Source organism: Podarcis gaigeae (assembly GCF_964106915.1).
Source record: "Podarcis gaigeae genome assembly, chromosome: 1".
Lineage (NCBI taxonomy): Eukaryota > Metazoa > Chordata > Lepidosauria > Squamata > Lacertidae > Podarcis > Podarcis gaigeae.
In genome coordinates, this window is record NC_139678.1 from 12,658,215 (window position 1) to 12,683,400 (window position 25,186).

General features: G+C 45.8%; 1 protein-coding gene across 18 annotated transcripts in view; it reads right to left on the reverse strand.

Moving 5' to 3' along the window:
* Positions 1–1,691: 1,691 nt before the first annotated feature.
* Positions 1,692–25,186, reverse strand: part of AHNAK2 (AHNAK nucleoprotein 2) — a 109,861-nt gene continuing 86,366 nt past the window's right edge. For 2 of the 18 annotated variants that reach the window (XM_083729551.1, XM_083729562.1), the window contains exons 7-10: positions 19,550–24,209; positions 16,088–18,826; positions 14,163–15,379; positions 1,692–12,266 (exon numbers count right to left, since the gene is read on the reverse strand). In XM_083729551.1, coding sequence (XP_083585677.1) covers positions 4,236–12,266; positions 14,163–15,379; positions 16,088–18,826; positions 19,550–24,209 — 16,647 coding nt within the window. In that variant the 3' untranslated portion in view covers positions 1,692–4,235. Of the gene's footprint in view, positions 12,684–14,162; positions 15,432–15,964; positions 18,827–19,549; positions 24,210–25,186 lie in introns of all 18 variants that reach the window. The other 16 variants (XM_083729557.1, XM_083729565.1, XM_083729560.1 and 13 more) reach the window with 16 other exon arrangements.

The window sequence follows — 25,186 nt, forward strand, 5'->3', positions numbered from 1 at the left end:
AAAAAAACCAAAATTGTTGCACGGATTGCATTACTTTTTAAAAAATTAGATATCTGTGTTTTTAATTTGGAGGCTGCCTTGAGGACCCTGCGGGGGCCAAAAGCCAGGGTGGAACCATTTTGAATACATAATTGGTTACATGCTTTCATGTCCATCAATACCACAGGGCAGGGGTCAGCAAACGAAGGCCCGGATGCCGGATCAGGCCCAATTGCTTTCAGGATCTGTCTGACGGACTCTCCGTGGATCGGCATGGGGCTGCTGTTTGTTCAGGCTGTGCCATCCCCCCCCCCCCCGCACCATTCCATTCCCCCCTCTGCCTCTCACAAACTGGCTGGTTGAGCACCATTTTAAGCAGCCCCTCTTCCCTCTGCTGCCCTGGTGCTCCTGTGGACCAGAGAGCAGAGCGAACAAGCTCCCTCTGCCTACCCACGAGAAGCAGCAGTGGCGGCAGCCCCTGGGAAGGTCAGCACAGCGGCTGGGGCTGGGGAGGAGGACTACTTGCCCCCCTTGCCTATTCTTGCAGCCCCCCCCCCCGTGCCGCTTTTCCAGCCCGCCACAAGGTCTGAGGGACAGTGGACCGGACCGTGGTTAAAATTTTTGCCAACCCCTGCCACAGGGCAACCCAGTCAGAAGGTTGGCATATACAGTGGTGCCTCGCAAGACGAAAAGAATCCGTTCCGCGAGTCTCTTCGTCTAGCGGTTTTTTTGTCTTGCAAAGCAAGCCCATTGATGGATTAGCGGATTAGCGCTTTTAGCGGCTTTTAGCGGCTTTGCGGATAAGGAGATAAGCGGCTTAGAAAAAGGGGGTGGGGGAGGAAAAAAACCACGCAGGAACTCACAAGACATTTTGGTCTTGCGAAGCAAGCCCATAGGAAATTTGTTTTGCGAAGCGCCTCCAAAACGGAAAACCCTTTCGTCTAGCGGGTTTTTCGTCTTGAGAGGCATTCGTCTTGCGGGGCACCACTGTAATTAAATTACTAAGGCCCTAATTTCATGGGGGAGTTCACCAATGGCCTGAGCTTCCGCGGTGCAGCAACAACAACCACCCCGTCACTTGCCCACCCCTGTGGGTAGGACAATTTGACTCCCTCTAGCTTCTCAGTGCCACACTGCCTTGGTTAGCGATCATTGGCTTATTTACGTCCCAAGATTTACATGTGGCTTGATTGTAACAAACACATAAATAACCTCAAAGCAGTTATCCTTAAAATCTATGGCACAAAGTAAATGGGCTGTAACTGGCAAGAGTATAGAGGACTGACAAATTACCCACCGAACCCAGGTTTTGTTGTTCTCAGGTATTTTCTGACATCTGCAGTTCACATGGCACAGTAGTAGTTTCACCTACTACTTTGGAAATTGTCCCAGGTCCCCCTGCAGACTTTATCTACAGTATAGGCTTAACAGTTATTGTCAGACTGCTAAACATGAATGCAAGAGAAGATAATTTCCAGATTTGCAGATAATTCCCAAATCTGCAGATGGAAGGGAAGGAGTTCCATCTCAGGGACATTCTCTCAGGGACATTCCAGGGTTTTGTTGTATTTGTTTTTGCAAATGAACTCAGAATCCTAGTCCTAACAACCAAAGATTCCCCAATCGCCAACTTTCCCAGACATTTTAAATAGCCACATTGGCATGTTAGCATGGATAGTATTTCTTCAGAATCAGAATGACGATCACAATACTAATGGTACTACTTTTATTTCTGTATCAGGAGGAGCATAGCCAGGATACAATCAACATTATTGCCGTACATAAGCACAATGTTTCACAGGCATGTGTGTACCATCTTGTTGGCTGCATACGTGTAGCAAAGCATTCATATAATCCAAAAGGCAAACAATAACTATTTACAACCTATATCCTTAGGAAAGTTAAAGCCACTTACATATGCTCCCTTCCATCTTATCCAAGCACTAAACTCCTGACTATTAAGTTTTATTTCTGAAGTCACTTGAATGCCAGTTTACAATCCAGTCACACTGAAGTACACACCTTAAGCCACTTCAGCCCCCATTCTGTAGGGGTACTGTTGTGGTCAGAAGGTTCTCTTTATCAAGACAGTTGGATCTTATGACCCTTGTCTTAAGATTGGAGTCAATGAATGCCGCTTTTGAATGGTTAGATGGATTAATGAATGTGACGTCTTTGGTCTGCCCAACACATGTCTTTGGACTGAGAGTGATTACTGGTGATCATGTGGTTACATATCTGTACCTGGCCTGTGGGGGTTTGTTTTTACTGCTCAGCAGAAGGGTACAAAACAACACTGGGGTGAATGAGTCACCCTGGGGTGAATGAGTGTCAACAAATGAATACAGATTATGGTTGACAAGTCATAACTTATGATGTAGGCATTTTCACGTCAACTGTAACCCCCTTCATGCCTCATATGGCTGAAGTGGGGATGACCCCATGGACTTTAACCCACCCAGTCTGTCATGACCTGGCAACTGACACCATTGTCCTCCACGTTTAGAAAAATACTTCAGTGCCAGGGATCCTTCTGAATCCCTTGCACAATTTAGAACACTGGTGAATCCGATGCTCTAAATCACACGGGCAGCCTAAATGTGTACGGGAAGGTCCCTAAGGTTGGCTCTGCCATTAGGCAGAGTGGAGCGATTGCCTTAGGCAGATACTAGGTGGTGGAGACAAGCAGCAAGGTGTTGGAGGACAGAGCTGTGTGTGCCACAATATTGCCCTGTGTCTCCTGTAGGTGAGCCCTCTGCCCTCAGATGCACTGTTCTACCTGCTGGCAGTGTTGCAGTAAGATTCAGTCGGCAGTCTGCTTGGCTTCTGTATGAGGAATAGGGGAATGTCTTTCACCTCAGGTAGCATGTCTTGAGCTGGCTCTCCCCCATCTCACAATAATGAGGGAAGAACAACAGAAGAGGCTTGTTTTGTCTTGCAAAATTGCATGAGGAATTCTGCCGCATTTCTCTACCTGATTAGAAATGTGAGGAAGTGTGGGTCAAACTCTCGCCGCTTGGCAGGACAAAACAGACACCAATTAAATATGCACCGTGGCAAGTTTTCACATAGTAAGTCATTTGTTTCCATCCTGTATCCACCATACAGGCTACAGCCTGTATCTGCTCAGGTAATCAGTTACAGGCATGGTAGCCACTGGAATTTTGTGTGTGTTGGCCTCCAGTCGGTAGGAAACTGGCTGTGTGCATCATGTACCAGGTTCAGCTTTTGACTCCCCAGTGCAAAGGTTTGAAAAAATATTTGCAGGGGCATAGTTAAAACTGCTTCTTCTGTACAGTGGCAAATGCATTTACCCAACTTGCCACAGGACAAGCATGAAGGCAAGCAATATTTTTCTTATAGCTACTTTTCACCCAGGTGACCAGATGTTGGCTAGTCCCGATATTTTACATATATAAAACTTCAAAAGGCACGCTAACACATATCTTAAGACACTGGTGCTAAGATTTTTTGTCATTAAAAAGAAATTTCAGAAGTAACATTTATATATGCTGTTCTGCAAAATGTTTAGGACTGATATGCAATGTCTTTTAGGTGCCGATACTTCAGTTTAACTGATAGTCTTGAAAACTGGCAAGATGCTTTGTGACTGGAAAGGAAGAATAAGCATTGTAACATTTACAGTATTATTTCCATTTGGTCTATGTTTCAAAACGATCCTGAAATGTGCCTATTGCTCAAAGATAATGAAAATATATTTATATATACTTTTCATAAGATAGCAGCAGAAATACAGTTAAAAAAATAAAATCTAAAAAAGAAAATATGTCTCCTAATTCTCCCAGCACTTGCTTCCTAATACTCTGCAAATAATCTAGAACAAAATCATTGCTGTGATTTGATTCTCAAATGATTATATTTAAACTTTTGTCCAGTCTTTATTCCTCTAAGTAGGTCTGAAGAAGGAACACTTGTGGAAATTAATAGAAAGGGTCTTCGTTGGTTTCATTAGAACTACGGACGTCTCTTGTCAGTAGCTCCCTTTGTCTAATTTGTTTCCTTATGTCCCATGCAACAAGTGTTTTTGTTAAGAAATATTTTTCTATATTTCAATGAGCTTGAAAACAGTACTGTAATTTTAATCAAAACATTTCTTCGATCCTTGTAATGTAATGTTTTATTTTCTTTTGCTGGAAAGAAGGCAATGTGTTTTCTAATTCTCCCCTGCCTAGAAAAGTGTTTCATCACATTTTTATGTATGCTTGAATTTTGAAGGAAAAGAAACCATCTTAATTTTATGCCTCTTCAGGAACGCTTTGGGTTGGAGCTTTCCCTTTCTCTAGCAGTATCAATTCAGTTCTTGCAGAAGATGAAACAATGGGTGTGGTCTCTGAGGTTTCACTCTCTGCGACTGTTTCATTAGGTGGCAAGGATTCTTGTGCATCAAAAAAAGTTTCTGATTTTTCTGTTGGACTTTCCTCATCCTGAGGTTTTTCTTCTTTTGGATCTGTCTCTTCTACTTTATCAGTTTCCCTTCCCTTTTTTGTTGGAGATGAAAAACCTAACTTAGGGAATCTAAACCACCCAGCTTTTTCAGTTTGCTTGGCAGTGTCACTGTCTGATGTGGATGGGACATCGACTTCTGTCTCTTCTTGAAATGGTTTTTGAACTTCAGGTTTGGAATCTGTGCCTGTGTCATCAACAGAGGAAGAAAACCCAAGACTTGGAAGCCAAAATTTAAACCTGCCAGAAGATCTCTTACTATCAGATTTTTCCTTTGGATCTGTTGTTGACTCTTCTTCAGCCCTTGCAACTTCCGTTTCTTCGGTAATTTCTACAGCAGATTCAGACATCATTGAACTGTCTGCAAACTCATCAGAAGATTGTACTTCAACTGCAAATGCTTTCAGCTTTGTCAGCTTAGTAGTAGAAGATGCTTCTTCAGTAAGTTCTTGGCCTTTGTTTGATACTTTCAGTTCAGCAAAGCTGGTCTTTTGTGTTGTTTCTCTTGCCTTTTCACCTGAAGGTTGGTGATCTTTACTCTCAAACATTTCATTCGTATATTCTGTAGAAGACAATTTGACTGGCATATCCAAGTTCACAAGTGATTCCTGAATTTTCACTTTTAAAAGAGAAAACCCATAGGTGGCAGTTTGAACTTCTGATGGAGGAATCTCTGATTCTCTCACTATCTGAGTTGAGAAAGATTCCTGACTTTCAGAATCGCAGGAGTCAAACGCAGATTTACCTTGCAGCTGTTTTCCGTTTCCTTCAAAATATGGTCCTTCAATGTGCAGTGATGAACTTTGAATAAATGTCTCAGTAGATGGGAGTTTACACTCAAGTTGTGTTGTCTGAATATCTGGTTCTGTCAGTGTTGTAATTTTAGCCACTGATTTTTGGACTTTACCGTTCATGCTATCTATTTTTTCTGTAGGAAATTTAATGTTGAATTCCACTGGCCTCTGTATGAGTGTTGTTGTCTCCTCAAAAGAACGATCTGTAGATGGCAGTTTAGTTTCCACTTGTGTTCTTTGGATGTCAGACAATGTTGTAATTCTGACTGTTGATTTCTGGATATTACAACCAATGTCTTCTACCTTCTTATCGAGGAATGTAGTTCTGAATTCTTGTTGAGGGGCACCATCACCATCTGTATCAGTAGCAGCACATTTCATGTGTGTTGTGTCTTCTGAAGTCAACACTTGTCCTTCAGCTACAGATGTGCTGTATGTGAACTTGGGTATTTTAAGTTTGTGAATATGGAAATTTATCTCTGAATCTTCAAAATCTTGTTTGCCCGTGGTGTCTCCTGGTTTCTCCGCAAGGTCGAGTTTTCTACTTTTCATGTCAACAAACTCTTCTGCTTTTTGAGCCTGGATTCCAAATATCTGTCCTTCAGTTTTATCTAGCGACACCTCAGCCTCTGTTTTTGGTGGGTCAACTTCTGCACTTCGTGATTTGGTACGTAAACTGCCAAACTTTGGCATCTTGAATTTTGATGATTTTGTTTTACTTGAGCCATCTGTCCCTTCTGCTTTCACTTCTTCCACGGGCAAATCTTTTTCAAAGCCTTCTATTGGGTACTCTATTATTTCAAAGTCTTCATCAGTGACTGAAACATCCATTCTAACTTCTGGTGGTCTAACATCAGGCTCTTGCAAGTCAGATGTAGCATCATCAACTTTCTTGGTGGTTTTTGTGGTTGACCATCCAAAAGAAGGCACACTGAACTTTGGCATTTTGAATATGCTTTCTTTTCCTTGAATATCCTTTTTGGGTGATTTTATTTGGCTCTCCTTTTCAGCCTTTGCATCAGGGCTTTGCTCAGCGACATCTGCCTCTGTAATGATAGCATCAACTTTTTCCTCTGTTCCAGCCACAGTAATTTTAGTGGCATGTGTCTCAGTCACTGTCATGTCAATATCCACATCTGGTACACTGATTTCTGATGTGGGGGCAGTGGATGAAGTTTTATGTATCTGTACAATCTGTCCTTCAGCACCATGCTTAACTACATCAGCATATGTTTTAGATCCCAGAGGACTTATTGTATCGTCAGCTTTTCCTGAGGCCTGTGAAAAACTGCCTTCCCCCATTAATAGGCCAGTTCTGAAGTCCTTTTCCTTCTGTACTGTAACTCCATATTTTGTAACGTCCTCCTGAGGAAACATGACTTTGCCTTCTAAAATGTCCTGTCCAGAATACAATTCACTAACCACGTGGGGAGACTGGGTTGCCATTTCAGGAGCGTTTATTTCTACTTCAGCAAGAGGAGCTTTTCCTGTACTGCCATCTCCTTCAGCATCACCTTTTTTCCCCTTTGAAGATGACCGCCCAAATGAAGGCATCCTAAACTTTGGCATTTTAAACCAACCTGGAGGCTCCTCAGTTTGACTCTCTCCAGACTTTGCTTCATGTTCTCCTTGTTGTTTTGCATCCTGCTCTGCAGGGCTGCAAACAGATATGCCAGATACTTCGATGTCAACTCCGGGCATTTGTATTTCTCTAGCTGACACCTTTATTTCTGCATCAGCGGGTTCAGCTTTTACTTCCAAGGGTGGAGCTTCGCCACAAAGTCTCTCAAAGTCTTTTGTTGCTTGTAGATGAGAAACTTCAGTTTCCATTTCGGGTAAGGTGACCCCAGTCTCTGGCAATTTTCCTTCTGGAACTGAAATTCCAAACTTTGGCATTTGGAGTTTTAGCATTCTAATTGTGCCCTCCGCAACATCAGTTTTTGTACTTCCACTATCCACATTGATTTCACTTTCAGATCCTATTTCTGCACTTTTCAGTTCAAATGAACTATCTATGGTGGGCTCCTTAATGTCAACTTTAATATCGGTATCTACTTGGGGAGCTTTGATTTCCACTTTTGATGTGCCCTTTGGCATTTTTATGCATATTTCGGTTTCTTCTTCTTTCTGTGTGGTAAAACTGCTCTCTATATCAGGTATGTGTACCAAAGCCCCATCTCTTTCCACAGTAATACCTGCCTCCACTTTTGGCAGGCTACCCTGCGATTTTGGTAGCTTTGGCCTGTGAAGGGAGATTTTGGGCATATTAAAATGTGGCCTTTTCATCTGACCTTTTTTTGTAGCCATTTCAGCATCTAGCTCCATGTGGACTTCTTGGTCTTCTGACAGAACTGCTGTTAGTTCTGCATCTGTATCATCTGATAAGATAGTCAATTTAGGTTCTTCCAGAGGTTCCTTTGAAGTAGTTTTAAGACTTGCTTCCTTTTTAGGTGACCAATTAAATGATGGCAATTTGAATTTTGGCATTTTGAAATGCCCTTCTTTTTCTTCTGCATCTATACTTCCAGTCTTTATATCTCCCTCAAATTTAGCATCTTTTGCTGTAGCAACCAAATCTTGAGCCTCCGTCTCTGGCTGTGCCACAGAAAGACCCACTGATGGTAATTTTATGTCTATTGCTGGAATCTTCACATCAGCTCTAGGGATTGGGGGCATTTTAATTTTCCCTTCGGGGCCAGTTTTTCCTGAACCAGCTAAGTCACCTTCTCCTTCAAGTGTTGGAGCCTCTACTGCAATATCTGCAATATCTGCAGTCGTTTTCAACTGAGGAACTTTTGCATCTTCAGATGGTAAACTAATCTCGGTGTCTGGAGTTTTTCCTTTAGAGAATGAGATTCCAAACTTAGGCCTTTGGAATTTAGGCCTTTTCATCTTCCCATCCATTCCTTCAGTTTTTATCTCTGTTCCATCTACAGAGATATCAGTGGACGGTCCTTCAACTCCTACTTCTAGGCCTTTCACCACAGGGACTTTAATTTCTGCCATTGTTTTATTAACATTATCACCAACATCAAGCGATTTTAATTCTGCTTCTGAAAGACTGGCATCAGGTATAGGAAGTTTGACATCACTTTCAGGTAAGCTGATTTCCATGTCCATTTTTGGACCTTTAAGTTCTGGTTTGGAAAGTTCTAGGCTTGGAAGCTTAACTTCAGGCATTTTAATGCCTTTTCTAGAATCACTACCAATGATATCTGTATCCGGCATTTGTAGTGACATCTTTCCTTCATCCTCTATCGTAGATACTGTCATGTCAGCATGCAACTGTGGTACAGATATTTCTGCTTTATGACTTTTCATTTTTGGAAGGGATATCTTTGGCATGCTAAAATGAGGCCTTCTGATTTTGGTTTTCTCGCTGTCTTTATCAAAAGACATATGTCCCTCTAGTTCTTCAATGTGGACATCGCCTTCCTCTACAGTGAGTGTTAATTCAGATTCAATATCACCTGTTGGAACTGGAACTGAGGGATCTTCTAAATTGGCATAAATATCAGTAGAAACACTTGCTTCTTTCTTTGGAGACCAGCTAAATGATGGAAGCTTGAATTTTGGCATTTTAAATTTGCTTTCTTTTTCAACGATTTCTTTTTCATAGCTTTCACGTTTAATATTTTTGCCTTCTGAATCTGGTCCTTGGATGTCAGCATCTGATTTTGGAACAGAAATATCCACAGATGGAAAAGTGATCTCCTCGTCTGCACCTTTCGCTTTGGGAAGCGAAATTCCAAATTTGGGCGCTTGGAGCTTTGGCATGTTAAATTTACTGTCTAGGCCCTCCATCTTTGCCTCAGCACCATCCAGAGTAATCTCAGCAGAAGGTGCCTCTATTTGTAGGTCTGCAGCTCTCAGTTCCAAGGAAGTCTCCCCCTTTGGAATATTCACATCAGGTGCGGAGAACTTGATATCTGCTGAAATGTCCCCTGCCTTCATCTCAGGCTTGGCTACACTGACGTCCGGAAGAGCAATGTCAACCTTGGGTGCGCTGACGTCCACATCAACTTTGGGACCTTTGATTTCTGGTTTGGAGAAACCCATGCTTGGCATCTTGAACTTTGGCATGTGTATTTTCATCCCGCCACCCTCAATGCTGCCTTCTGCATCAGGCACCTTAACAGAGACCTCTGCCTCTGGAACTTCCACTTTTGCTTTGGGAACAGAGATGTCTGCGTCAACCTTTGGCAGCGAGACTCCCACTTGAGGAGTCTTCAGCTTGGGAACTTTGACGCTTGGCATCTTGACATCAGGCATTTGAATTTTGCCCTTCTCAGCGACCTCCAACTCCACACTAGGTGCCTTCATTTCAGCTCCGGGCAATTTCACATCAGTCTCGATGCCCACAGAGGGTAGGGTCACTTCCCTTTTCAGTTCTGGTTTGGAAACATCCACTTCCACAGAAGGTAAGGTGAGTTCTCCCTCTACAGCGGCTTTCCCCTTGGGAAGTGACATTCCGAACTTGGGCATATGGAATTTGGGCATCTTAAATTTACTGTCCGTGCCCTCCAGTTTCGCTTCAACTCCACCTAGAGTGACATCTGCTGATGGTGCCTTGACGTTTAGGTCTGGAGCCTTCAGTTCCAAGGAAGCTTCTCCCTTTGGAAACTTCATATCAGGTGCTGAAAGGCTGATGTCTGCTGAAATGTCACCCGCTTTGATTTCAGGCTTGGTTACACTGACGTGTGGAAGAGCAATGTCAACCTTGGGTGCGCTGATGTTCACATCGACTTTCGGACCTTTGATCTCTGGTTTGGAGAAACCCATGCTGGGCATCTTGAGCTTTGGCATGTGCATTTTCATTCCGCCACCCTCGATGCTCCCTTCTGTATCAGGCACCTTAACAGAGACCTCTGCCTCTGGAATTTCCACTTTTGCTTTGGGAACAGAGATGTCTGCTTCAACCTTCGGCAGCGAGACTCCCACTTGAGGAGTCTTCATTTTGGGAACCTTGACGCTTGGCATTTTGACATCAGGCATTCTGATTTTGCCCTTCTCAGAGACCTCCAACTCCACACTAGGTGCCTTAATTTCAGCTCCGGGCAATTTCACGTCAGTCTCGATGCCCGCAGAGGACAGGGTCACTTCCCCTTTCAGTTCTGGTTTGGAGATATCCACTTCCACAGAAGGTAAGGTGATTTCTCCGTCTGCAGTGGCTTTCCCCTTGGGATGTGACATTCCGAACTTGGGCATTTGGAATTTGGGCATCTTAAATTTAGTGTCGGTGCCCTCCAGCTTCACTTCAACTCCACCTAGAGCGACATCTGCCGATGGTGCCTCAACGTTTAGATCTGGAGCCTTCAGTTCCAAGGAAGTCTCTCCTTTTGGAAACTTCACGTCAGGTGCTGAAAGGCTGATGTCTGCTGAAATGTCGCCTGCTTTGATCTCAGGCTTGGTTACACTGACGTCTGGAAGATCAATGTCAACTTTGGGTGCGCTGATGTCCACATCGACTTTCGGAAATTTGATTTCTGGTTTGGAGAAACCTATGCTGGGCATCTTGAACTTTGGCATGTGTATTTTCATCCCACCACCCTCGATGCTCCCTTCTGTATCAGGCACCTTAACAGAGACCTCTGCCTCTGGAATTTCCATTTTTGCTTTGGGAACAGAGATGTCTGCTTCAACCTTCGGCATTGAGACTCCCACCTGAGGAGTCTTCAGATCAGGGACCTTCATACTTGGCATTTTGATGTCAGGCATTTTGATTTTGCCCTTCTCAGAGACCTCCAACTCCACACTAGGTGCCTTCATTTCAGCTCCGGGCAATTTCACATCAGTCTTGATGCCCACAGAGGGTAGGGTCACTTCCCCTTTCAGTTCTGGTTTGGAGATATCCACTTCCACAGAAGTGATTTCTCCCTCTGCAGTGGCTTTCCCCTTGGGATGTGACATTCCGAACTTGGGCATGTGGAATTTGGGCATCTTAAATTTACTGTCCGTACCCTCCAGCTTCGCTTCAACTCCACAAGGAGCGACATCTGCCGATGGTGCCTCAAGCATTAGGTCTGGAGCCTTCAGTTCCAAGGAAGCTTCCCCCTTTGGAATCTTTATGTCAGGTGCTGTGAACTTCATGTCTGCTGAAATGTCACCTGCTTTGATTTCAGGCTTGGTTACACTGACATCAGGAAAATCAATGTCAACTTTGGGTGCGCTGATGTCCACATCGACTTTGGGACCTTTGATTTCTGGTTTGGAAAAACCCATGCTGGGCATCTTGAACTTTGGCATGTGTATTTTCATCCCGCCACTCTTAATGCTGCTTTCTGCATGAGGCACATTGACAGATGCGGAAGCCTCTGGATTCTCCATTTCTGCTGTGGGAAGAGAGATGTCTGCTTGGACTTTTGGCAGTGAGACTCCCACCTGAGGAGTCCTCATTTTGGGTACCTTGACGCTTGGCATTTTGGCATCGGGCACTTTGATTTTTCCTTTCTCAGAGACCTCCAATTCCGCACTAGGTGCCCGTATTTCAGCTCCTTGCAATTTCAAATCTGTCTCGATGCTCATAGAGGGCAGTATGACTTCGCCTTTCTGTTCTGGTATGGAGACATCTACTTCCACAGAAGGTAGGGTGCCCATGCCATCTACACTGGCTTTACCTTTGGGAAATGAAATTCCAAACTTGGGCATTTGGAATTTAGGCCTTTTAAATTTACTGTCCATGCCTTCCACCTTTGTCTGAACACCTCCCAAATCAACATCGACTAGTGGTGCCTCAACCTTTACGTCTGGAGCCTTCAGTTCCAAGGAAGCCTCCACCTTTGGAAACTGTACGTCAGGTGCTGTGAACTTGATATCTGCTGAAATGTAACCTGCTTTGATTTCAGGCTTGGTTACACTGACGTCCGGAAGAGCAATGTCAACCTTGGGTGCGCTGACGTCCACATCGACTTTGGGACCTTTGATCTCTGGTTTGGAGAAACCCATGCTGGGCATCTTGAACTTTGGCATGTGTATTTTCATTCCGCCACCCTCAATGCTGCCTTCTGCATCAGGCACCTTAACAGAGACCTCTGCCTCTGGAATTTCCATTTTAGCTTTGGGAGCAGAGATGTCTGCCTCAACCTTGGGCAGTGAGACTGCTACTTGAGGAGTCTTCATTTTGGGGATTTTGACACCAGGCATTTTGATTTTGCCCTTCTCAGCGACCTCCAAATCCACACTAGGTGCCTTCATTTCAGCTCCGGGCAATTTCACGTCAGTCTCGATGCCCACAGAGGGCAGGGTCACTTCCCCTTTCAGTTCTGGTTTGCAGATATCCACTTCCACAGAAGGTAAGGTGATTTCTCCCTCTGCAACAGCTTTCCCCTTGGGAAGTGACATTCCAAACTTGGGCATATGGAATTTGGGCATCTTAAATTTACTATCCGTACCCTCCAGCTTCGCTTCAACTCCACCTAGAGCGAAATCCGCTGATGGTGCCTCAACCTCAATGTTGCCTTCAGCTTCAGGCACCTTAACAGAGACTTCGGTCTCTGGAATTTCCACTTTTGATTTGGGAAGGGAGATGTCCGCTTTAACCTTGGGCATTGTGACGCCCACTTCAGGAGTCTTCATTTTGGGAACGCTTGGCATTTTGACACCAGGCATTTTGATTTTGCCCTTCTCAGTGACCTCCAACTCCACACTAGGTGCCTTCATTTCAGCTCCAGGCAATTTAACATCAGTCTCGATGCCCACAGAGGGCAGTGTCACTTCCCCTTTCAGTTCTGGTTTGGAGATATCCACTTCCACAGAAGGTAAGGTGGATTCTCCCTCTGCAACAGCTTTCCCCTTGGGAAGTGACATTCCGAACTTGGGCATTTGGAATTTTGGCATCTTAAATTTACTGTCCGTGCCCTCCACCTTCGCTTCAACTCCACCTAAAGTGACATCTGCCGATGGTGCCTCAACATTTAGGTCTGGAGCCTTCAGTTCCAAGGAAGCCTCTCCTTTTTGAAACTTCACGTCAGGTGCTGAAAGGCTGAGGTCTGCTGAAATGTCACCTGCTTTGATCTCAGGCTTCGTTATACTGACGTCCGGAAGAGCAATGTCAACCTTGGGTGCGCTGATGTCCACATCGACTTTGGGACCTTTGATTTCTGGTTTGGAGAAACCTATGCTGGGCATCTTGAACTTTGGCATGTGTATTTTCATCCCGCCACCCTCGATCCTGCCTTCTGCATGAGGCACCTTAACAGAGACCTCGGTATCTGGAATTTCCACTTTTGCTTTGGGAACAGAGATGTCTGCTTCAACCTTCGGCAGCGAGACTCCCACCTGAGGAGTCTTCATACCAGGGACCTTCATGCTTGGCATTTTGACACCAGGCATTTTGATTTTGCCCTCCTCAGTGACCTCCAACTCCACACTAGGTGCCTTCATTTCAGCTCCGGGCAATTTTACATCAGTCTCGATGCCCACAGAGGGCAGGGTCACTTCCCCTTTCAGTTCTGGTTTGGAGATATCCACTTCCACAGAAGGTAAGGTGAGTTCTCCCTCTACAGCGGCTTTGCCCTTGGGAAGTGACATTCCAAACTTCGGCATTTGGAGTTTTGGCATCTTAAATTTACTTTCCGTACCCTCCAGCTTCGCTTCAATGCCACCTACATCAATATCAGCCGATGGTGCCTCAACCTTCAAGTCTGGAGCCTTCGGTTCCAAGGAAGCTTTTCCCTTTGGAATCTTCACGTCGGGTGCAGTGAACTTGATATCTGCTGAAATGTCACCAGCTTTGATTTCAGGTTTGGTTACACCGACATCTGGAAGAGCGATGTCAACCTTTGGTGCACTGACGTCCACATCGACTTTGGGACCTTTGATCTCTGGTTTGGAGAAACCCATGCTGGGCATCTTGAACTTTGGCATGTGTATTTTCATCCCTCCACCCTCAATGCTGCCTTCTGCATCAGGCACCATAACAGAGACCTCTGCCTCTGGAATTTCCACTTTTGCTTTGGGAACAGAGATGTCTGCCTCAATCTTGGGCAGTGAGACTCCCACTTGAGGAGTTTTTATTTTTGGGATCTTGACACTTGGCATTTTGATTTTGCCCTTCTCAGCGACCTCCAACTCCACACTAGGTGCGTTCATTTCAGCTCCGGGCAATTTCACATCAGTCTCGATTCCCACAGAGGGCAGGGTCACTTCCCCTTTCAGTTCTGGTTTGGAAACATCCACCTCCACAGAAGGTAAGGTGATATCTCCCTCTGCAGTGGCTTTCCCTTTGGGAAGTGACATTCCGAACTTGGGCATTTGGAATTCTGGCATCTTAAATTTAGTGTCGGTGCCCTCCAGCTTCACTTCGACTCCACCTAGAGCGACATCTGCCGATGGTGCCTCAACGTTTAGGTCTGGAGCCTTCAGTTCCAAGGAAGTCTCTCCTTTTGGAAACTTCACGTCAGGTGCTGAAAGGCTGATGTCTGCTGAAATGTCACCTGCTTTGATCTCAGGCTTGGTTACACTGACGTCCGGAAGAGCAATGTCAACCTTGGGTGCGCTGACGTCCACATAGACTTTGGGACCTTTGATTTCTGGTTTGGGGAAACCCATGCTGGGCATCTTGAACTTTGGCATGTGTATTTTCATCCCTCCACCCTCAATGCTGCCTTCAGCATCAGGCAACTTAACAGAGACCTCTGCCTCTGGAATTTCCACTTTTGCTTTGGGAACAGAGATGTCTGCCTCAACCTTGGGCAGTGAGACTCCCACTTGAGGAGTCTTCATTTTGGTCATTTTGACACCAGGCATTTTGATTTTGCCCTTCTCAGCGACCTCCAACTCCACACTAGGTGCCTTCATTTCAGCTCCGTGCAATTTCACATCAGTCTCGATGCCCACAGAGGGCAGTGTCACTTCCCCTTTCAGTTCTGGTTTGGAGATATCCACTTCCACAGAAGGTAAGCTGATATCTCCCTCTGCAGTGGCTTTCCCTTTTGGAAGTGACATTCCAAACTTCGGCATTTGGAGTTTTGGCATCTTAAATTTACTGTCCATACCCTCCAGCTTCGCTTCAATGCCACCTACATCAATATCAGCCGATGGTGCCTCAAGCTTTAGGTCTGGACCCTTCAGTTCCAAGGAAGCTTCCCCCTTTGGAATCTTTATGTCAGGTGCTGTGAACTTCATGTCTGCTGAAATGTCCCCTGCCTTCATCTCAGGCTTGGCTACACTGACGTCTGGAAGAGCAATGTCAACCTTTGGCGCGCTGACGTCCACATCGACTTTGGGACCTTTGATCTCTGGTTTGGAGAAACCCATGCTGGGCATCTTGAACTTTGGCATGTGTATTTTCATTCCGCCACCTTCGATGCTCCCTTCGGCATCAGGCACCCTAACAGAGACCTCTGCCTCTGGAATTTCCATTTTTGCTTTGGGAACAGAGATGTCTGCTTCAACCTTCGGCAGCGAGACTCCCACTTGAGGAGTTTTTATTTTTGGGACCTTGACACCAGGCATTTTGATTTTGCCCGTCTCAGCGATCTCCAACTCCACACTAGGTGCCTTCATTTCAGCTCCGGGAAATTTCACGTCAGTCTCGATGCCCACAGAGGGCAGGGTCACTTCCCCTTTCAGTTCTGGTTTTGAGATATCCACATCAACAGAAGGTAAGCTGATATCTCCCTCTGCAGTGGTTTTCCCTTTTGGAAGTGACATTCCAAACTTGGGCATTTGGAGTTTTGGCATCTTAAATTTACTGTCCGTACTATCCAGCTTCTCTTCAACTGCACTTAGAGCGACATCCGCCGATGGTGCCTCAACCTTAAAGTCTGGAGCCTTCAGTTCCAAGGAAGCTTCCCCCTTTGGAAACTGTACGTCGGGTGCTGTGAACTTCATGTCTGCTGAAATGTCACCTGCTTTGATCTCAGGCTTGGTTACACTGACGTCTGGAAGAGCAATGTCAACCTTGGGTGCGCTGATGTCCACATCGACTTTGGGACCTTTGATCTCTGGTTTGGAGAAACCCATGCTGGGCATCTTGAACTTTGGCATGTGTATTTTCATTCCGCCACCCTCAATGCTCCCTTCGGCATCAGGCACCCTAACAGAGACCTCTGCCTCTGGAATTTCCATTTTTGCTTTGGGAACAGAGATGTCTGCTTCAACCTTCGGCAGCGAGACTCCCACTTGAGGAGTCTTCAGCTTGGGAACCTTGACGCTTGGCATTTTGACATCAGGCATTTGAATTTTGCCCGTCTCAGCGATCTCCAACTCCACACTAGGTGCCTTCATTTCAGCTCTGGGCAATTTCATGTCAGTCTCGATGCCCACAGAGGGTAGGGTCACTTCCCCTTTCAGTTCTGGTTTGGAGATATCCACTTCCACAGAAGGTAAGGTGATTTCTCCCTCTGCAGTGGCTTTCCCCTTGGGATGTGACATTCCGAACTTGGGCATTTGGAATTTTGGCATTTTAAATTTAGTGTCGGTGCCCTCCAGCTTCACTTCAACTCCACCTAGAGCGACATCTGCCGATGGTGCCTCAACGTTTAGGTCTGGAGCCTTCAGTTCCAAGGAAGCCTCTCCTTTTTGAAACTTCACGTCAGGTGCTGAAACGCTGATGTCTGCTGAAATGTCACCTGCTTTGATCTCAGGCTTGGCTACACTGACGTCTGGAAGAGCAATGTCAACCTTGGGTGCGCTGACGTCCACATCGACTTTGGGACCTTTGATCTCTGGTTTGGAGAAACCCATGCTGGGCATCTTGAACTTTGGCATGTGTATTTTCATTCCGCCACCTTCGATGCTCCCTTCGGCATCAGGCACCTTAACAGAGACCTCTGCCTCTGGAATTTCCATTTTTGCTTTGGGAACCGAGATGTCTGCCTCAACCTTGGGCAGTGAGACTGCTACTTGAGGAGTCTTCATTTTGGTCATTTTGACACCAGGCATTTTGATTTTGCCCTTCTCAGTGACCTCCAAATCCACACTAGGTGCCTTCATTTCAGCTCCGGGCAATTTCAAGTCAGTCTCGATGCCCACAGAGGGTAGGGTCACTTCCCCTTTCAGTTCTGGTTTGGAGATATCCACTTCCACAGAAGGTAAGCTGATATCTCCGTCTGCAGTGGCTTTCCCTTTTGGAAGTGACATTCCAAACTTCGGCATTTGGAGTTTTGGCATCTTAAATTTACTTTCCATACCCTCCAGCTTAACTTCAATGCCACCTACATCAATATCTGTCGATGGTGCCTCAAGCTTTAGGTCTGGAGGCTTCAGTTCCAAGGAAGCCTCCCCCTTTGGAAACTGTACGTCAGGTGCTGTGAACTTCATGTCTGCTGAAATGTCACCTGCTTTGATTTCAGACTTGGTTGCACCGACATCTGGAAGAGCGATGTCAACCTTGGGTGTGCTGATGTCCACATCGACTTTGGGACCTTTGATTTCTGGTTTGGAGAAACCCATGCTGGGCATCTTGAACTTTGGCATGTGTATTTTCATCCCGCTACCCTCAATGCTGCCTTCTGCATCAGGCACCTTAACAGAGACCTCTGCCTCTGGAATTTCCACTTTTGCTTTGGGAGCAGAGATGTCTGCCTCAATCTTTGGCAGTGAGACTCCCACTTGAGGAGTTTTTATTTTTGGGACCTTGACACTTGGCATTTTGATTTTGCCCTTCTCAGCGACCTCCAACTCCACACTAGGTGCCTTCATTTCAGGTCCGGGCAATTTCACATCAGTCTCGATGCCCACAGAGGGCAGGGTCACTTCCCCTTTCAGTTCTGGTTTGGAGATATCCACTTCCACAGAAGGTAAGGTGATTTCTCCCTCTGCAGCGGCTTTCCCTTTGGGAAGTGACATTCCAAACTTCGGCATTTGGAATTTTGGCGTCTTAAATTTACTGTCCTTGCCCTCCAGCTTAGCTTCAATGCCACCTACATCAATATCAGCCAATGGGGCCTCAACCTTAAAGTCTGGAGCCTTCAGTTCCAAGGAAGCTTCCCCCTTTGGAATCTTTGTGTCAGGTGCTGTGATCTTCATGTCTGCTGAAATGTCACCTGCTTTGATTTCAGGCTTGGTTACACTGATGTCCGGAAGTGCAATGTCAACCTGTGGTGCGCTGACGTCCACATCGACTTTGGGACCTTTGATTTCTGGTTTGGAGAAACCTATGCTGGGCATCTTGAACTTTGGCATGTGTATTTTCATCCCTCCACCCTCGATGCTGCCTTCTGCTTCAGGCACTTTAACAGAGACCTCTGCTTCTGGAATTTCCACTTTTGCTTTGGGAACAGAGATGTCTGCGTCAACCTTGGGCAGCGAGACTCCCACTTGAGGAGTCTTCAGCTTGGAAACCTTGACGCTTGGCATTTTGACATCAGGCATTTGAATTTTGCCCGTCTCAGCGACCTCCAACTCCACACTTGGAGCCTTCATTTCAGCTTCGGGCAATTTAACATCAGTCTCGATGTCCACAGAGGGCAGGGTCACTTCCCCTTTCAGTTCTGGTTTTGAGATATCCACATCAACAGAAGGTAAGCTGATATCTCCCTCTGCAGTGGTTTTCCCTTTTGGAAGTGACATTCCAAACTTGGGCATTTGGAGTTTTGGCATCTTAAATTTACTCTCCGTACCCTCCAGCTTCACTTCAACTCCACCTAGAGTGACATCTGCCGATGGTGCCTCCAGCTTTAGGTCTGGTGCCTTCAGTTCCAAGGAAGCCTCCCCCTTTGGAAACTGTACGTCAGGTGCTGTAAACTTCATGTCTGCTGAAATGTCACCTGCTTTGATTTCAGGCTTGGCTACACTGACGTCTGGAAGAGGAATGTCAACCTTGGGTGCGCTGACGTCCACATCGACTTTGGGACCTTTGATCTCTGGTTTGGAGAAACCCATGCTGGGCATCTTGAACTTTGGCATGTGTATTTTCATTCCGCCACCCTCAATGCTGCCTTCTGCTTCAGGCACTTTAACAGAGACCTCTGCCTCTGGAATTTCCATTTTTGCTTTGGGAACAGAGATGTCTGCTTCAACCTTCGGCAGCGAGACTCCCACTTGAGGAGTCTTCAGCTTGGGAACCTTGACGCTTGGCATTTTGACATCAGGCATTTGAATTTTGCCCGTCTCAGCGATCTCCAACTCCACACTAGGTGCCTTCATTTCAGCTCTGGGCAATTTCACGTCAGTCTCGATGCCCGCAGAGGACAGGGTCACTTCCCCTTTCAGTTCTGGTTTGGAGATATCCACTTCCACAGAAGGTAAGGTGATTTCTCCCTCTGCAGTGGCTTTCCCCTTGAGATGTGACATTCCGAACTTGGGCATTTGGAATTTTGGCATTTTAAATTTAGTGTCGGTGCCCTCCAGCTTCACTTCAACTCCACCTAGAGCGACATCTGCCGATGGTGCCTCAACGTTTAGGTCTGGAGCCTTCAGTTCCAAGGAAGCCTCTCCTTTTTGAAACTTCACGTCAGGTGCTGAAACGCTGATGTCTGCTGAAATGTCACCTGCTTTGATCTCAGGCTTGGCTACACTGACGTCTGGAAGAGCAATGTCAACCTTGGGTGCGCTGACGTCCACATCGACTTTGGGACCTTTGATCTCTGGTTTGGAGAAACCCATGCTGGGCATCTTGAACTTTGGCATGTGTATTTTCATTCCGCCACCTTCGATGCTCCCTTCGGCATCAGGCACCTTAACAGAGACCTCTGCCTCTGGAATTTCCATTTTTGCTTTGGGAACAGAGATGTCTGCTTCAACCTTCGGCAGCGAGACTCCCACTTGAGGAGTCTTCAGCTTGGGAACCTTGACGCTTGGCATTTTGACATCAGGCATTTGAATTTTGCCCGTCTCAGCGATCTCCAACTCCACACTAGGTGCCTTCATTTCAGCTCTGGGCAATTTCATGTCAGTCTCGATGCCCACAGAGGGTAGGGTCACTTCCCCTTTCAGTTCTGGTTTGGAGATATCCACTTCCACAGAAGGTAAGGTGATTTCTCCCTCTGCAGTGGCTTTCCCCTTGGGATGTGACATTCCGAACTTGGGCATTTGGAATTTTGGCATTTTAAATTTAGTGTCGGTGCCCTCCAGCTTCACTTCAACTCCACCTAGAGCGACATCTGCCGATGGTGCCTCAACGTTTAGGTCTGGAGCCTTCAGTTCCAAGGAAGCCTCTCCTTTTTGAAACTTCACGTCAGGTGCTGAAACGCTGATGTCTGCTGAAATGTCACCTGCTTTGATCTCAGGCTTGGCTACACTGACGTCTGGAAGAGCAATGTCAACCTTGGGTGCGCTGACGTCCACATCGACTTTGGGACCTTTGATCTCTGGTTTGGAGAAACCCATGCTGGGCATCTTGAACTTTGGCATGTGTATTTTCATTCCGCCACCTTCGATGCTCCCTTCGGCATCAGGCACCTTAACAGAGACCTCTTCCTCTGGAATTTCCATTTTTGCTTTGGGAACAGAGATGTCTGCTTCAACCTTCGGCAGCGAGACTCCCACTTGAGGAGTCTTCAGCTTGGGAACCTTGACACCAGGCATTTTGATTTTGCCCGTCTCAGCGATCTCCAACTCCACACTAGGTGCCTTCATTTCAGCTCCGGGAAATTTCACGTCAGTCTCGATGCCCACAGAGGGCAGGGTCACTTCCCCTTTCAGTTCTGGTTTTGAGATATCCACATCAACAGAAGGTAAGCTGATATCTCCCTCTGCAGTGGTTTTCCCTTTTGGAAGTGACATTCCAAACTTGGGCATTTGGAGTTTTGGCATCTTAAATTTACTGTCCGTACTATCCAGCTTCTCTTCAACTGCACTTAGAGCGACATCCGCCGATGGTGCCTCAACCTTAAAGTCTGGAGCCTTCAGTTCCAAGGAAGCTTCCCCCTTTGGAAACTGTACGTCGGGTGCTGTGAACTTCATGTCTGCTGAAATGTCACCTGCTTTGATCTCAGGCTTGGTTACACTGACGTCCGGAAGAGCAATGTCAACCTTGGGTGCGCTGATGTCCACATCGACTTTGGGACCTTTGATCTCTGGTTTGGAGAAACCCATGCTGGGCATCTTGAACTTTGGCATGTGTATTTTCATTCCGCCACCCTCAATGCTCCCTTCGGCATCAGGCACCCTAACAGAGACCTCTGCCTCTGGAATTTCCATTTTTGCTTTGGGAACAGAGATGTCTGCTTCAACCTTCGGCAGCGAGACTCCCACTTGAGGAGTCTTCAGCTTGGGAACCTTGACGCTTGGCATTTTGACATCAGGCATTTGAATTTTGCCCGTCTCAGCGATCTCCAACTCCACACTAGGTGCCTTCATTTCAGCTCTGGGCAATTTCATGTCAGTCTCGATGCCCACAGAGGGTAGGGTCACTTCCCCTTTCAGTTCTGGTTTGGAGATATCCACTTCCACAGAAGGTAAGGTGATTTCTCCCTCTGCAGTGGCTTTCCCCTTGGGATGTGACATTCCGAACTTGGGCATTTGGAATTTTGGCATTTTAAATTTAGTGTCGGTGCCCTCCAGCTTCACTTCAACTCCACCTAGAGCGACATCTGCCGATGGTGCCTCAACGTTTAGGTCTGGAGCCTTCAGTTCCAAGGAAGCCTCTCCTTTTTGAAACTTCACGTCAGGTGCTGAAACGCTGATGTCTGCTGAAATGTCACCTGCTTTGATCTCAGGCTTGGCTACACTGACGTCTGGAAGAGCAATGTCAACCTTGGGTGCGCTGACGTCCACATCGACTTTGGGACCTTTGATCTCTGGTTTGGAGAAACCCATGCTGGGCATCTTGAACTTTGGCATGTGTATTTTCATTCCGCCACCTTCGATGCTCCCTTCGGCATCAGGCACCTTAACAGAGACCTCTGCCTCTGGAATTTCCATTTTTGCTTTGGGAACCGAGATGTCTGCCTCAACCTTGGGCAGTGAGACTGCTACTTGAGGAGTCTTCATTTTGGTCATTTTGACACCAGGCATTTTGATTTTGCCCTTCTCAGTGACCTCCAAATCCACACTAGGTGCCTTCATTTCAGCTCCGGGCAATTTCAAGTCAGTCTCGATGCCCACAGAGGCTAGGGTCACTTCCCCTTTCAGTTCTGGTTTGGAGATATCCACTTCCACAGAAGGTAAGGTGATTTCTCCCTCTGCAGCGGCTTTCCCCTTGGGAAGTGACATTCCAAACTTGGGCATATGGAATTTGGGCATCTTAAATTTACTGTCCGTGCCCTCCAGCTTCGCTTCAGTGCCACCTACATCAATATCAGCTGATGGTGCCTCAACCATCAAGTCTGGAGCCTTCAGTTCCAAGGAAGCTTCTCCCTTTGGAATATTCACGTCGGGTGCTGTGAACTTGATATCTGCTGAAATGTCACCAGCTTTGATCTTAGGCTTGGTTACACTGACGTCTGGAAGAGCAATGTCAACCTTAGGTGCGCTGAAGTCCATATCGACTTTGGGACCTTTGATTTCTGGTTTGGAGAAACCCATGCTGGGCATCTTGAACTTTGGCATGTGTATTTTCATCCCGCCACCCTCAATGCTGCCTTCTGCTTCAGGCACCTTAACAGAGACCTCTGCCTCTGGAATTTCCATTTTAGCTTTGGGAGCAGAGATGTCTGCTTCAACATTGGGCAGTGAGACTCCCACTTGAGGAGTCTTTTTTTTCGGAACCTTGACGCTTGGCATTTTGACATCAGGTGTTTTGATTTTGCCCTTCTCAGCGACCTCCAACTCCACGCTAGGTACCTTCATTTCAGCTCTGGGCAATTTCTCGTCAGTCTTGATGCCCACAGAGGGCAGGGTCACTTCCCCTTTCAGTTCTGGTTTGGATATTTCCACATCTACAGAAGGTAAGGTGATTTCTCCCTCTGCAGCGAGTTTCCCTGTGGGAAGTGACATTCCAAACTTGGGCATTTGGAGTTTTGGCATTATAAATTTACTGCCGGTGCCCTCCAGATTAGCTTCAACTCCACCTACTGCAATATCAGCCGATTGTGCCTCAATCTTTAGGTCTGGAGCCTTCAATTCTGTTCCAAATTCGGGCATTTGGAATTTTGGCATTTTAAACGTAGTGTCCATGCCATCCTTCTTAATCTCAGCAGCACCCAGAGACATATCAGTTGATGGTGTCTCTAGTTGTATGTGTGGAGTTTTAAGTTCCAAAGAAGCTTTGGCTGTCGGTATACGTATGTCAGTTGTTGCTATCATGACATTTGAATCTTCTTCATTTTGATTAATTACTCCTTTGATGCCATCCATGTCTTTTTTTTCTTTTTCTGTTTGTTCATTGTCCATTTGTAATTTTGTATACATTTTTTCTGTGGATCCCTTTTGCTTCTTTTTTCGTTGTTTTGGTGGTGTTGACTGTTTTATTTGTACATCTTGTATTTCACCTGTTTGCAATGTAGGTTTTGTTATCTGTGTTGTTATCACTGTCGTTTCTGATTTTTTTGTGATGGCTTTGGATTTTGATTTCTTTTCTTTTGTTTTTTTAATTGTTAATTCAACTTCAGGGTATTTACCTGTATGGTATGGCAGTTCAAATTTTGTTTCCCTAACATCTTTTCTGGGTTCCTGTATTTCCTCCAGCTTTTTCTCTTTAGCCCGTGAAGTAGAATATTGCACTGTTATTAATTCTGGTATTTCCTGCGCAGTATCATTTTCATAGTCTGTGAGAGGTTTGACTTCGTATTTTGTCCTCTCCTCTGGTTCTTGTTTAGTTCTGTGCATCTTGAATCCAATACTGGGGAACCTTAGTTTCTTTTGGCTTCCTCTTTTAACTTTTGCATGAATTTCTTCTGGCTGAAATTGTGATTCTGTGTCTGTGCTTGTTGGGGAAATATCCGGAATCGCATGTTCGTATGCGTCTGACGTGCTACGAGATCTCCTTTGCCCCAGTATCTTTTTACCTTTTAATGACTGGAATTTTGGCCAGGAAAGTCTGTCCTTTTTGGATCTTTTTGGTCTTCCAACTCTTTGTTTTACAATTAAGTCTGCTTTATCTTCTTCTGTGAATGTCTTTTCTGATGTTTCCAGTGCTTCCTTCCCCTGAGAAATAGAATTTCCAAAATAAATGGTTGTAGTACTTAATATGTATGTATTTAATCCCCACCCCTTTGCATTTTCAAAATTGTTGAAAGCAATGTACATCAGAATGTTTAAATGAATCAAATAGCAACAAGAAACCCCAAAACGTTAAAACGGACTAAATTAGCAGAGAGACTTGGGCTGTGTGCACATTACCATCTTAAAACACAGTGGGATAACTTCCCTCTGCTTCATTTCAAATCACATTTGGACATCATCGCACACATCAGCATGGTTGGGTGTATTTCCCTTTAATAATAATAATAATTTTTATTGAAGCTTTTTCATAATAAAGGTAAAAGATAAAGGGACCCCTGACCATTAGGTCCAGTCGTGACTGACTCTGGGGTTGCGGCACTCATCTCGCTTTATTGGCCGAGGGAGCAGCTTCCAGCTTCCAGGTCATGTGGCCAGCATGACTAAGCTGCTTCTGGCGAACCAGAGCAGCACACGGAAACGCCGTTTACCTTCCCGCCAGAGCAGTTCCTATTTATCTACTTGCACTTTTGACGTGCTTTCGAACTGCCAGGTTGGCAGGAGCTGGGACCGAGCAACGGAAGGTTACCCCGTGGTGGGGATTCGAACCACCGACCTTCTGATCGGCGAGTCCTAGGCTCTGTGGTTTAACCCACCGCGCCACTCGCGTCCATTTTTTTCATAATACAATGACATAAAAGGTTGGATGTTTTTCCAAGTCTCCCATTGCCTGTCCACATCAGTGGGTGGAGAGGGGCATGGATGTCATCATATGGCTTACATTTTCAAATCAGACTGAAGCTGGTTATGGAGAAAACACATAAAAATGCAATATTTCTCAAGGAACTACAGGATAGATGTGACTTGCAGCCAACATTGTGCATGCACGGCTTCCCAAACCAGTGCTGGGAGCTCACTGGAAGCAGAGCAAACACGAGTCTCCAAAACAACTGAATCACATT